Raw genomic sequence first — 13,094 nt, 5'->3', positions numbered from 1 at the left:
TCTAAACGTCCATGCAGAATGCATGAGGAGAGCAGGTGAGAAAGAAAGTTTGGTCAAAAGGTCTAAAAGGCCAATCAAAAGACAGGTAGCATCAGAAATCAGATGCTGGACAGTTGTTAGATGGTGGAAGTTTCTAAAAATAGACACGAGGAAGTGCAAGGGAAGCTGGAGAAAGAGGCTGCTTATGGTGTTGAAGACTGGGCTGGTGTTGGGCTGACATTCCACTGCAGGCAAGAACAAACATATGAAGAAAACAGCATTAAATGGTGATGGCAATGCCAATGTGAATTTGTGTGTGTGTGTGTGTGTGTGTGTGTGTGTGTGTGTGTGTGTGTGTGTGTGTGTGTGTGTGTGTGTGTGTGTGTGTGTGTGTGTGTGTGTGTGTGTGTGTGTGTGTGTGTGTGTGTGTGTGTGTGTGTGTGTGTGTGTGTGTGTGTGTGTGTGAAGCTATACCCCAGCTTTGAGAAATGGCAACCTCACCATTGAAAAGTGACACTGTAGCATAGCGCCCTCACACCCAATCACTTTGTTGTGCAGATACGATTGCCCTTCTATCATCTACAGACCCATGCAAAAAGTATTCGGACACTTGACGTAATTTCCATAGATTTACATGTTAATTTAGTATGTCGTAAATAATTTTCACGAATTTAAATACAAATCAAATTTTGGACAATTGTGGGGAATCATCTTTCCGACAATCACACAATTTTTGTACAATTGCTGCTTATTTATCGAATGGCAACAATTTAATCAACCTGTGTACATTGTCGTGAACTCCTTTAACATGGTGGCCTACGGGACTGTGCATTGTGGAACCACACGTAAGTTGATAAATGTGATATCATTAGAGTTCCTAAAAAATAGTGGTTGGAAATTGAACTGAAATTATGTGCGCAGAGGAGAGATGATTTCTAATTTGCCAGTCAAATTTTACAATGATCCACCCTAAACTCACTTCATGAAAATTATTTATGCTACACGGAAATAACATGTAAGCCCATGAAAATTACGTCACGAATACTTTTTGCATGGGTCTGTGGCTTTGTTTGGTTTCGGCCGACTCTGAGAGACAATGGTTGCGGAGTAGACGATACAGAGCCAGGGAGAGGATTAGTTGATACAGCTTGTGCTGGTGTGGATGGTGTAGGTACAAGTGAACTACACGCTGTTGCTGAGCTGACTGAAGGCAGCGCTGACACATGGGATGGTACCAATACTGGAGAAAAAGTATTCTCAAGATCCATGTCGGTTGTTGAGTTTTCCAGTGTTGCATCGGCACTTCTGTTTCATCCAGGATTTGAAGCCAGGCACGCAGAAGTCAAAATGTTTAATCCTATAGCTTGTTTTCATCGTAATATCGACTCAGAGGGCTGCCACGTTGTCGCAAATCCTTAAGTACTGTATAGGGAAATAATGTATGTTCGTTGATAAATACACTCTACCAATGTTAACAAATATGTCAGTGTGTTATAGCCATAAATGGGCACGCTCGACATGTATTTACCATCACGAAACAATTTTATGATTTCGACTATATCATGAGCATATTTCTACACCCGTGGCACAGTCTTGATAAGTAAGTAAGATCAAATCAATATGAAAACGTTTTCTTTCATAATCCGTATTGATTGAAATGCCTTAAAAGTTTATAAGCGGCTTTGGTCCTATATGCGCTAAACACTTATCTTCAGTTAAATTATGTCATACTTCCATGTTTTAAAGAGGAAATCTAACACAGCTCTTTGTACGAAACCATACATTAAATCATCGGCAAGTATTCTGTTTATTGTGAAAATGTGTTTGGTTATCTTGACCACAGTTTACGTAACAGCCTGGTGTGGTTTCCATGAGCTGGCCATTTAATGAGATTGTCACTGTGTGGTTGTCAGTATAGAGTTACCTCCCTTTCATTGTTTATGTACATGCTGGAGCCCGGAAGACGCAGAGAAAATGGGTCAATGGTAAGGGCACGTCTCTACCTCCTCCTTGACCACGTATACTGAGACTGGTCGTGCCTGTAGCTAGTTTATCTGCTCTAGAGCGTTACGTTGCGATAATGACACCAGCAATAGTGAAGCTACTAACAGATAGCTACTGGACGCCGAGGGATTTTTCCATCTTATCGCTTGCTGGGCACAGCGATAAGGCTGGAAACCGATCGATATTTGTGACAGTCACATGTATTCGCTTGGGGAATCGCGGAATGCTTCACGATAGTATATATGTCATCTACTTAGTTTCCTCCAGCTTACTCAATGAGTCAAGCGATTTGCATATGTTTCACACCAAACCATTTTAGATTCATGACAAAGGTCTACAATTAATAAGGATGCATGATCCAGAGAACCATATTGAACTCAGATCTCAGGAGGAGAAGTCAGTACCTCAAATGTTTGGCAAATACATACAGTTGATCATTTGGAGTGTGGAATAAAACATAGTACATTGTATTGTCAAATTGACAGACGTTCCTACAGTTACAGCAAGGCGTGTCTTAACATATACTGGAAAACAGGGACTCCTTTCACGAAGCAGTCTTTATTTAGGTTAACCTTAACTCCCATTCTCTAACATTGCACCAAGGTTACTTTAGTGGCTTACGATCACCTCAGTGCTTTGTGAAAGGAGGCCTAACAACAGACAGACCCGTAAAGGGTGAGTTTGATGAAGTCAGATACGTGTGAAATAGGGCGTTAGAATATGTTTATAGAAGAACAGAGATTTTACCCCCGTTTGGCAGATGGTAGAAAGCGTTCTGGACGACGTAGCTGAGAGCGATTTACCAAGTCGATAATACTCGCGTAGTGGCATTCGGCGGTATCGCCAGGAAAGGAAACTGATCTGTTATTTTGAAAAGACACTTACCGATATTATGCGTTCCCTTAGCTTGAATTATGGGGAGAAAGTTTATACTGAAGGGTCACAATGCACGAAAACTGTACTGTGTTTCTATCCTGTAGAGACGTATACCTTAATTGATTTCAGGGGGCGGTATGGTAGCCCAGCGGTTAATGCCTTCGCTCGTCAGAATCTCGTTCGATTCCCCGCATGGGCACTAAATGCGTGAAGCCCGTTTCTGGTGTCCTCCGCGGTGATATTGTAAATTTAGCAGATGAAACTAAATTCACTTATTCACTGACTCACAATAGGTAACGGTCACAACCGATTGTTTATGAGTAACCTCACGTCAAACAACCCTTGCCAGTGTCGTAACACTAAAATTAACCCACTCCAAAATATCTGACCATTTCCAGGTCAAGTAAGGAAAGGCCTCCCCCTAGTGATGTGGTCATCTTTCACCATCCAGGAAGAGGACCGTGGACGCCAAGTATGATACCATTTGCTGTGAAGCTGGAGACATACTTCAGAATGACAAATATATCATATCAGGTAGTGTCGCATTTACTGATCTGTATTTTCACGCGTCTCGTAATAGTTCACCCTTCGGGTTAATATCTGGCTGTGATGTTCCAAATTTATGACTAGAATCAGCTAAATGTTGTTGAAGAATAATATTCAAGAAATTATGTTTCTTTTGTTTGTTGTTTAACGCCCTATTTAGCATTATTCCAGCTATATTGTCGCAGTCTGAAAATAATGGCGTCTGCACTATGCATTACAGTGAATGACATCATGTGCATTTGGACAGGGTTACATTTATCAACCAAATCTAAAATAATCATCGGATCCCCCTAGTCGCTCTTAGGACAAGTAGGATGAATTCTTTTCGGATCTTAGCGTGGTTATTAATGAATAATGTAGCCAAAGAACCATAACCCATGTGGTTTAAAACATGTAAGGATACTAGACCTCTATGTAATCAGTATAGTCTCAAACACATTGCGTCATGTACGTATATTGCGAATTGTAGTCGTTTCATAAATATGAAATGTTTGAAACGAGTGCCACGCTAGTTGCGTGAACAGAAGTGCATAAACACAGATTCGGAATTGTTTGTCATGCAGTCAACCACTGGTTGGTCTGGTGCAACTATTTACTGCCAACTATATGCAGCGGTATCCATGGTAACTGCAAAACTGTATTCGCTAACTGATGAAGTCAATTCCAGGGGAAGTATGGACTGACGCCTTGTCCTGGTACAGGCAAATTTCCATGGATAGAGTATAATGGCACCGTGCTTGGAGACTCCTCAATGATAATCAAACATCTCAACAAGAAGTTTGATGTCGACCTCAACAAGGATCTGACTCCGGAGCAAAGGGCGATTGCAAGAGCTATGCAGAAGATGGTGGAGGAACATTTATACTGGTGAGCGTGTCTGTAATACCATATACTGACACTATTTGTTGCTTAACGCCATACTCAACCAGTTCTATCTCTATGACGGCAGTCTGTAAACAAACAGGCACGACCAGACAACCAAGTTATCGATCACGAGAGGATCACGAGAGATTTCACGAAACTTTAATCACCCACATCCATCAGCAATGTTTTAAGTCTGAACCCCATATCATCCATACGACATGTAGGATATTCTGACGACCGATTCTTATCCAGATTGTAATTGGTTGCTTAACGACATATGGCAATCCAAAACAACTATATACATGTTTTTGTTGCTAGTAATGATCTGTTTCGACATTTACTTCATGGTACAGTGCTTGTGCATTGTTGCAGGGTAGGTGTGAGCCTACGGTGGAACCACTATTTTGATCTCTCTTGGATGACGCGGGCGATGGGAATGCCCTATAGGCTGTTCACGTGGTTTATCAGCAGAAAAATGACGAAGTATGCCTGGGCGCAAGGCATGGGAAGGCATTCATTGGAAGAGATGTTGGACATCATGAACGATGATCTGCAAGCAATATCGGATTTTTTGGGTAAACCTGAAAGCCATATTGCCTATGAATGCAGAACACTAGTCTATGTCTGCTCAGTTCATAGGCACATAAACTGTAACAGGTGATATCACTCCAGATACCAGGCCAAGTCTGTCTGGGGAGATGTTGATGTGAATGTAAGGTGAAACAAGGAAATCTATCAGGTGTCAGAAAGAGACAAGTTACATTTTAAACAGGCGCATTTGAAGGTGTACGTGATGTTTTCTTGCTTTACATGTTTAACCTAACAATATTACCTTAAGGTTAAATGTAATATACAGCGATGTGACATAATTATGTCATAAAATGGCAGCCAGCTGGGACTGGCCAGTAGGTTGGGTAAATTAAATTGTCTGGTGTGCCATATATACAAAACAATAAGGTCCCAAATTTTACAGGGTACATTTTCAGAGATCACAGGTCACCTAAGGGGAGTAACTCTCCTCGTCTGCTGCATAGAAACAAAGTCAAGGTCAAGTTGACAAGATGGAGAAGAGAAGGTCAAGTTTGTCAGAGGAAGTCCAAAAAATAATTATAGAAATGAATTTGAGTGGATTCAAACAGATATTGCAGATGCTGTCCAGAGAGATCAAAGCACAATTTGTAAGTTTTTGAAAAGTATTGAAATGGGTAAAGATGAAGAAAACTGACCCAGACGTGGTAGACCTCCACTTTTGACAGAGAGGGCAAACCGTGTGCTAATGCGAACTGTTAAAACTAGCAGAAGGAGATCTCTTGAAGACATCATTGTTAATGAAAGATTACCAACCAAAGTAAGCAGGACTATTCAGAGGCATTTACACAAACTCAAGTACAGAAAAAGGCTTGATAGAAAGGAATTAACAGTAGGTTCTGTAAATAGACAGAGAAGAATTGCATGGTGTCGGACACGTTTGCATTGGAAAACTGAAACGTATTGGTGCACAGTTATTTTTAGTGATGAGAGTCAAGTAGTCCTTGGAAAAAAATAAGAAAGTTTCTGTGTGGAGAACACCTGGAGGGGAGTATAGGCCCTCTTGTGTTGGCACCAGGAGGTGGACTGTCCATGATGATTTGGGGGTGTATTTTCTTTCATGGAGCTTGTACACTGATTCAAATTGATGGAACTATCAACAGTGAGAAGTACGTTTCTACTTACATGACAATTTATTTCCTGTTCTTGCCAAACACTTCCTAAATGATGATTATCTTTCCAAGATGACAACGCTCAATGTCATGAATCTTGTTTCACTAGAGAATGGAAAACAACCAACAATATCAAGTGTTTACCATGGCCATCACAATCACCAGACTTGAACATTATTGAACATTTGTGGTTATTGGTCAAAATCAGGTTGCAGCGAGTTGGCCACATCCTCAAAACAAAAGAGGAACTTTTTCAGCAGATTCTCAGGATTTGCCAAGCCATACCTCTCCATCATATTCAGGCACTGTATCTGTCTATTCCACGAAAGATAAGAGCTGTGGGGATTAATAAGGGTCATATAACTAAATATCAACCAGCCAAACTTTCTTGTGTAGGGTAAGTAACCCTTATTTTTCACTTTTCTTAAACGCTCTGTCAAAATTGCCCTCAAACATGGCTGCCATTTTATGACATAATTATGGCACATGACTGTACATACATGTACTTGTGTGGATGTTATATCATACTCCAAATATATTTGTGTCATGTTTTGTGTAATCTCTCAACAGGCGACAAGCCGTTCCTAATGGGCGAGAAAGCGACGGAAGTGGACTGTGCAATTTTCGGTATGCTGTCTCAGTTACGATGGAATATGCCTGGTCTGGGAGAGGAAGGAGTTCGTCTTGTTGAAGGTAGGTCAGTGTGTCTATACTGGGAATTGGTAGAGTCTCGAAGGTCATTGAACCACCTCGCTCTTATATATTAGGTTCATCACAACAGTGTATCATTCACACCGTCAAGTGATGTATGTGCTAACAATTCTTTGTTTATTTAGTATTTGATAGATTTGACGTAAAGTAAATGAAAGAGAAACTGAGTTGGCCTAAAACGTTTTTGAGTGACATTTATTAGTGAAACACATAAGTGGAGTAAATTTATGGATGTTGTATGGGTCAGTCATCTGGCGATGGATATATTCTCATAATATAGGGTCGTTACTCCGAGATACCTGGCTTGATTCTACACATGAGTACAACGTGTGAAGTTCTTTCCGGTATCCCCCGACGTGATATTGCTGGAATATTGCCACGAACGGTGTAAAACTAAACTCGACCATAATACAGAATCTGACATTCACAAAGTTCCCGCTTTAAGCTGACAGTAGTTTCATCATATGGACCGTTCCTTACCTTTGCTTGCATTTCCTTGTCCCCAGATCGCTACCCTCGCATCTGTGCCTACTGTGATCAGATGAAGGCGACGTTCTGGCCAGACTGGGACGAATGTATTACGTTCGATGGAACACGGATTCCTGCAAAGTAACAGGAAGAGGTTATATTTACACCAGTGAGGAGTCAATTCAACGTGCTGGTGTAACAGTTTCCAGGGAACTAGTTCTAGAAACTGTAACCTCAACCACGACAGCTTCACAACTGAAATACTCAATGCCCCGCTGAAATACTCAGGACTATTGCTTCAAGTAATATGTAAAGGGTGGTGGAATAGCCTTATGGTGTACACGCTGGCCCACACGTCGAAGATTTGGTTTCGAATTGTTACAACAGGTTGTGACCAATAATGTTATTCGTGTTTATGACGGCGATTCCTTGTTTGATATACCCACCTATCTGTATATACTGGTGTATTGCCAATGTATTATTGTCAAAGTATTACAAATATTGAATATGCCAGCATGACCCACATGGCCATGTACGCTGCTGAAACCTCGAATTTAGGTATCCCATCCTTCTTTGGGAACGGGGACGGTGGGTTAAACAAATGTTTAAGGTGTTCGCTCGTCACGCCGAAGACTCGAGTTCGATTCCCCATATGGACGCAGTGTGTATAATCCATTTCTAGTCTTGAGGTTACAGAAAATACTTTCCTTTTTTATATTCTGACCGAAATTTACCTTGTTCCGTCTCGGTTTATAAACAAACAAACAAACAAACAAACAAATAAATAAATAAATAAAGTTATTGTTACGTCTTTCATTGCTCAAGTTACTTCCAGTTTCGGAAGTCTTTACTGTTTAGAATAGTCAAAAAGACGTTCTCACTTAGTTCTTTCTATAGTATTGAGTACTTTCAGTTTGATCATGTAGCTCCTTAAACAGGTGCTGAAGAACTTCAAGGTGGAAAGGTACATTGCTGACCTTACCGTAAAACACATCTCGACTTCTGTCAATATGCTTTATTTGCACCTAAGAGGCCACATACCTATAGTGCATTGAATATGCTGACTTATTAGGCAGTAGAGAGGACATTTCTCCTGTGTTGAAAGGCATGATACAGAAACATTGACAACGTTTCCATATGTTCCTTACTAGAATAGGTTGATAGAGATATAAATTTATTAATATTGTGATGTACAAAGTAATATTTCTTAATATGCTTATTTCTCAAAGTATGGTAGGCTGGACAGACACGAAAGAAATGATATTCATCTTCAGTTAGATTCGAATCACACATTTTACACATTCTATCGTCTCTTTTTATTCAAGTATGTCTACCCTTTTCTATTAACAAATCGTGGGAGGAGCAAGGAAATGTTGTAAGCGTGATTCTGTATTTCCGAACATTCAAGGATGACAAGTAGGTTTCATTGTATGTAGATTGCGTAAACATTCTGTAATAAAAACATTTTTGACACAGATGATTGATCAAGCCAAGACTGGAGATACATATCTTGTAACCTTTGTTTAAATGATATGAGAAAATTTTGATGCGAGTCCATGCACTGTTCAAGCCATATATTACCGAAACCAGTAGAAAATAGTAAATGTTTAACATTTGTAACCCAATTATGTTTTCCATTTCTATCGCACAATATCACCATGTTGTAACATTTCGGGGTAATCTGTAAGATGGCATATGTAAGATTTTTAACCAGTATTTTACTACTTTAATTTTTTATTTAACATGTATTGACAATCTGCCACATTCACATAGGCCATAATGTTCGAAGTAGTAACTTTCACAGATGTACAGATGTACTTTTTCTAACGCATCAAATGTTTGGAGTCCCCAAACTTCAGAACCGTATAAAAGTATGGGACTAATCTTAGCATCGAACATTTTAAAAACTGATTTGTGTGACAAGTCTCCTAAAATGTAAATGTATCTAATTATACCAATTAATAGTTTCTTTGCTTGCAGCGATGCATTTCTCACATGTAAGGACCACGATAGGTGGTTTGAAAAATAAACTCCTAAGTATTTATAAGACGTAGTTGTTTCTAGCATTTCACCTTTATAAAATACCATTTCTCTTTTGCAGCAAGTTTACCTCCGTTCTTAAAAACGACTACTTTAGTTTTGTCTCTATTTACGGTTAGTTTCCATTCATTGCAGTATTTTTCCAATTCATACATTTCTGCTTGTAATTCGCGAATAGTGCTAGAGAAAGGTATGATATTATCAGCAAATAACAGAAGAAATAGCTGTACTATGTCGGGATATAGCCGGATACCATTTGAACAATTTTCATGGATCTGCATTGCGAGTTTATTGATAAGGGAAGAAAATAAAAATGGGCTCAAGATACAACCTTATCTTACTCCTATGTGGCTCTGAAAAGTTTGAGATATTTCATTATTGTTTCTCATGCACATCTTTACGTTATCATAGGCACTTTACTCATTTTATTCCTTAAAGAATGATTATCTGGAAGATCCCATAACTTCTCTCTGTGAACGGAATCGAAAGCCTTTACACAATCTACGAAAAGAACATAAACTTTGGTACCTTTCATATTTAAGTATTTCTGTATAAGTGAGGGTAAAACAAATATGTTGCCAGTAGTAGTATATCCTTTTCCAAAATCAGCTTGGGATTCAGTTATCTTATCAAAGGATTCTGCTCAGAATACTAAACGTTTATTTATGATGGCTCTGAATATTTTACAGAGTAATGCCTCTATAATTCCAGTTTGATTTTTATCCCCATGCTTATGAATAGGTACAATGATACCAATGGACCATGAATGTGGAAAAACCCCATTCTCAAGGATAACGTTAAACAGTAATTCAGGATATGGGAGTAGAATATGTGATGAGTGTAAGAAAAATTCTGACATTGTATCATCTATTCCCGGTGATTTGTTCACCTTCAATTGCCTTATGCTATTTACAATTTCTTCTCGGGCTATTGGAGCGTCGAGTATGTCATGTGTCATCGAGTCTCCCATATAACATCTTTGATCATTGTTTTTATCACACTGGCTGGCTATGTAGTTGCTCGTGGTATCATTAATTTCAGATGCAGAAAACAATTCTTTCAAATACGAATACCATTCGTTGATCTCAACGTCGTTTGTATATATAACGTTCCCATTCAATTGTTTCAGAGAAGACCAGAACTGTTTAGAATTGTTAATGCTATTTTCTTATTGTTGTTGTTTCATTTTCAAATATTCATTTCTTTTTTGTTTACAAAGTGCATTATACGTATTCCTAGTGTAATGGTATTCCTCTTAAGCTCGAGCATCCTTAAATTTACGGAACGTATTTAAATATCTGCATCTTTCTTTTTTCAGTTTATCACACTCTGCATCATGCCAAGTTTGAGCTCTGTTTCTTCTCTTACCACTTCGATTTTTCATATCTGAGACAGTAGTACAAAGTGCTTGTACAATTAGATCTATGCTGACTGTTTCAGTAACTCTTGGGAACTTTCTAAGAACATATTTTGTCTAAAAAGTTCAAGTTTATCATTATCCCAAATAAATCTATATGACGATTTCTCAGTTGTATGATACATGTGAAGCGCACGTAACTTCATAGTGAGAGGAAGATGGTCAGATTCTGAGCGAGAGGGGATTGTAAAGTTAAGCACACTATAAAAGATTGATATTGAACTCATCATGGGGTTCCTGCTTCTATCCTTCATGTTCGAATCTTCTTTGGGCTTTTCAAGTATCTTGTTACCTTTGTAATAGTATCTTATACCTGGATTTTCTGTTCTAAGTCTCCGAAGTGTTTTTCGCTGGTGCTGTGTTAAGTTATTGGCTATGCCAATTCCGTTCTCCTTTAGGACTTCCCGGAGCTTGACGGGTTGCCACTTATCCTCACAGTGACACATCCTGACTGTTATAGGTCTTGTTTTATCTTGCTTTGGGGAGGAGAGTCTGTGTGATCTCTCTATCACGTGCTGTGAGAGGGAGGAGGTTCTTGGTTTCTATAGCACAATTTAGAATATCCAAGACTTTAAGTTTGCTATCTGTCTCCGGTATTCCATACATTACCATATTATTCCGTCGGCCTCGCTGTTCTTGATCTTCTAATCTCGACTCTAAGTCCTTGAAGCGAGTTTCCATATCAGACGTCTTGTCCACTAGATATGTTATATCAATCCTCATTTCCTCTTGTTCCTCTTTAATTGTCTTGATGTCTGCTCGTAATTCGTTTAAATCATCTTTTATTGATTTTACGTCCTCTTTAACAGTGTGTATATCGCTTGATAATCTTTCTCTGATTCCCTAATTTCCAAAATAATAGATTTCCTCATCTCTTCCAGTTCCCTAGTTCCAAGCTCAGGGCTAAGCTCAACGTCGCCAGCTCTATGAATCATTGATGGCACATGATGAGACAACGTACCCTTCATAATTATTCGATTTTTGTACTGTCAACAAACAGCATGTTGGTGAAAAATTCTCTCAAATCTCATCTGGGGGACACAGGGTGAGTGGCGGAATCATGTCTGGAGCCATATGTTCTATCCAAACTGCTGTAAGGATGCCTAGAGAGGTTACAGTTAATAGCAGAATCCCGCACAACACAAGTCGGTATGCATCAGCCATACCCGGCGTCCAGTGTAACTAGGGAGTGTAGTGGCGAAGATTTTCTACCTGCCTACAACCCCTTGGATGCAAGGAAGTCCCTTTTCTCGCCCTCCAGATTTCATTGGGGATCACCATTGTGCTTGTGTAATAAATATTTTGCAGTATAGTATATGGAATAGTAATAGTATATGGAAGTTCGTGCACTTATATCAGAGATCAAATTGACACGTCTCTACTTACCAAGGGAGACAATCTCATCTTACCAGGCACCTTATGTTATTTGAAATAAAGCTAGCTTCCAAACACTATCGAACAGACACACAATAAGGTCTGCTCTGTTTGTGAAATATGAAACCCTGAATGAAAAGTAGACTTGTTGCCTGGTCACCTGGCTGATACAGTTGGAATTTCATGTTCAAACTGCACGTTATGTAGAATATATGCATCGATACATTTGCAAGTGGACTTGTAAGTCAATATTGTGATGTTTCAAGGAATGTACTTGAATACTGTTTTGCATGGCATATATAGACAGCTGAGACCAAGCAACATGGCACACTCTATGTGTGTATGGGTGAGGGTATGTGATAGTGTACTATCTGATGGTGTGAAAGTATGACATCTGATGGTGTGAAGGTATGACATCTGATTGTGTGAAGGTATGACATCTGATGGTGTGAAGGTATGACATCTAATTGTGTGAAGGTATGACATCTGATGGTGTGAAGGTATGACATCTGATTGTGTGAAGGTATCACATCTGATGGTGTGAACGTATTAGATCCCATGGTGTGAAATAACCAAAAGACCTCACCACCAATACATAATCACCTCCGTGTCACATATCACGTGTTTCTTACTATGGTCTATCATAAGTATGCATAAACGTTACGTAGGGTAACCCCACCTGTTTAAAGGCGTCACGAAAAATAAGGGAGGTTGGTTTAAGCAGAGCAGAAACGATCAAAGAGTAGAAAATAAAGAAACTTTTCCAGACAGTCAGAGTGGCTCTAAGTATGCGACATTGATTGAATTGTGATGACGTACACATACGCAGGCATGAGTTGCTCTTAATCGACGCCTAGAGGTGTTTTGAACAATCACCTAATCACTGAATGACTGATTTGGATATCGACGTTAACAGGGGGAATTAACGTGGCAGGTGACACGCCTTTTCTCTTCTTACTAAGAAGGGTTGCATATGATTGTGTTTACTGACCGAAAAGTCAGTGTTCAGTGATAGATAGACCTGCTTGTCTGCGTGCGTTTTAATCCTCCTCTGCCTCTGAAAAGCAGATGTTGTACATCTATTACAGAAGACACCCAACTGGACTGCTGTGCGT

At 39.4% G+C, this 13,094-nt stretch overlaps 2 protein-coding genes across 2 annotated transcripts in view; one reads left to right on the top strand and one right to left on the bottom strand.

The window, feature by feature from the left end:
- The window catches only part of LOC137273720 (cubilin-like), a 493,514-nt gene that overhangs the window by 183,288 nt on the left and 297,132 nt on the right, over positions 1–13,094 (bottom strand). The window lies entirely within an intron of this gene.
- Positions 1,910–9,195, top strand: LOC137272533 (failed axon connections homolog). The gene is made up of 6 exons (XM_067804920.1): positions 1,910–1,964; positions 3,258–3,393; positions 4,073–4,272; positions 4,642–4,844; positions 6,540–6,662; positions 7,187–9,195. The coding sequence occupies exons 1-6, from the start codon at positions 1,954–1,956 to the stop codon at positions 7,291–7,293; spliced, it is 780 nt and encodes a 259-aa protein (XP_067661021.1). The 5' UTR covers positions 1,910–1,953; the 3' UTR covers positions 7,294–9,195.

This window comes from Haliotis asinina, chromosome 2 (assembly GCF_037392515.1).
Source record: "Haliotis asinina isolate JCU_RB_2024 chromosome 2, JCU_Hal_asi_v2, whole genome shotgun sequence".
Classification (NCBI taxonomy): Eukaryota; Metazoa; Mollusca; class Gastropoda; order Lepetellida; family Haliotidae; genus Haliotis; species Haliotis asinina.
Note: the sequence above shows the minus strand (reverse complement) of the source record. Positions and strands in the feature narration are given on the sequence as shown.

What these genes read in the sequence shown, in the direction of transcription:
- LOC137272533 (XM_067804920.1), top strand. An exon ending in GTGGAGGAACATTTATACTG is followed by an intron (nt 4,273 to 4,641) that starts GTGAGCGTGTCT and finishes GCATTGTTGCAG; the next exon opens with GGTAGGTGTGAGCCTACGGT. An exon ending in AGGAGTTCGTCTTGTTGAAG is followed by an intron (nt 6,663 to 7,186) that starts GTAGGTCAGTGT and finishes CCTTGTCCCCAG; the next exon opens with ATCGCTACCCTCGCATCTGT.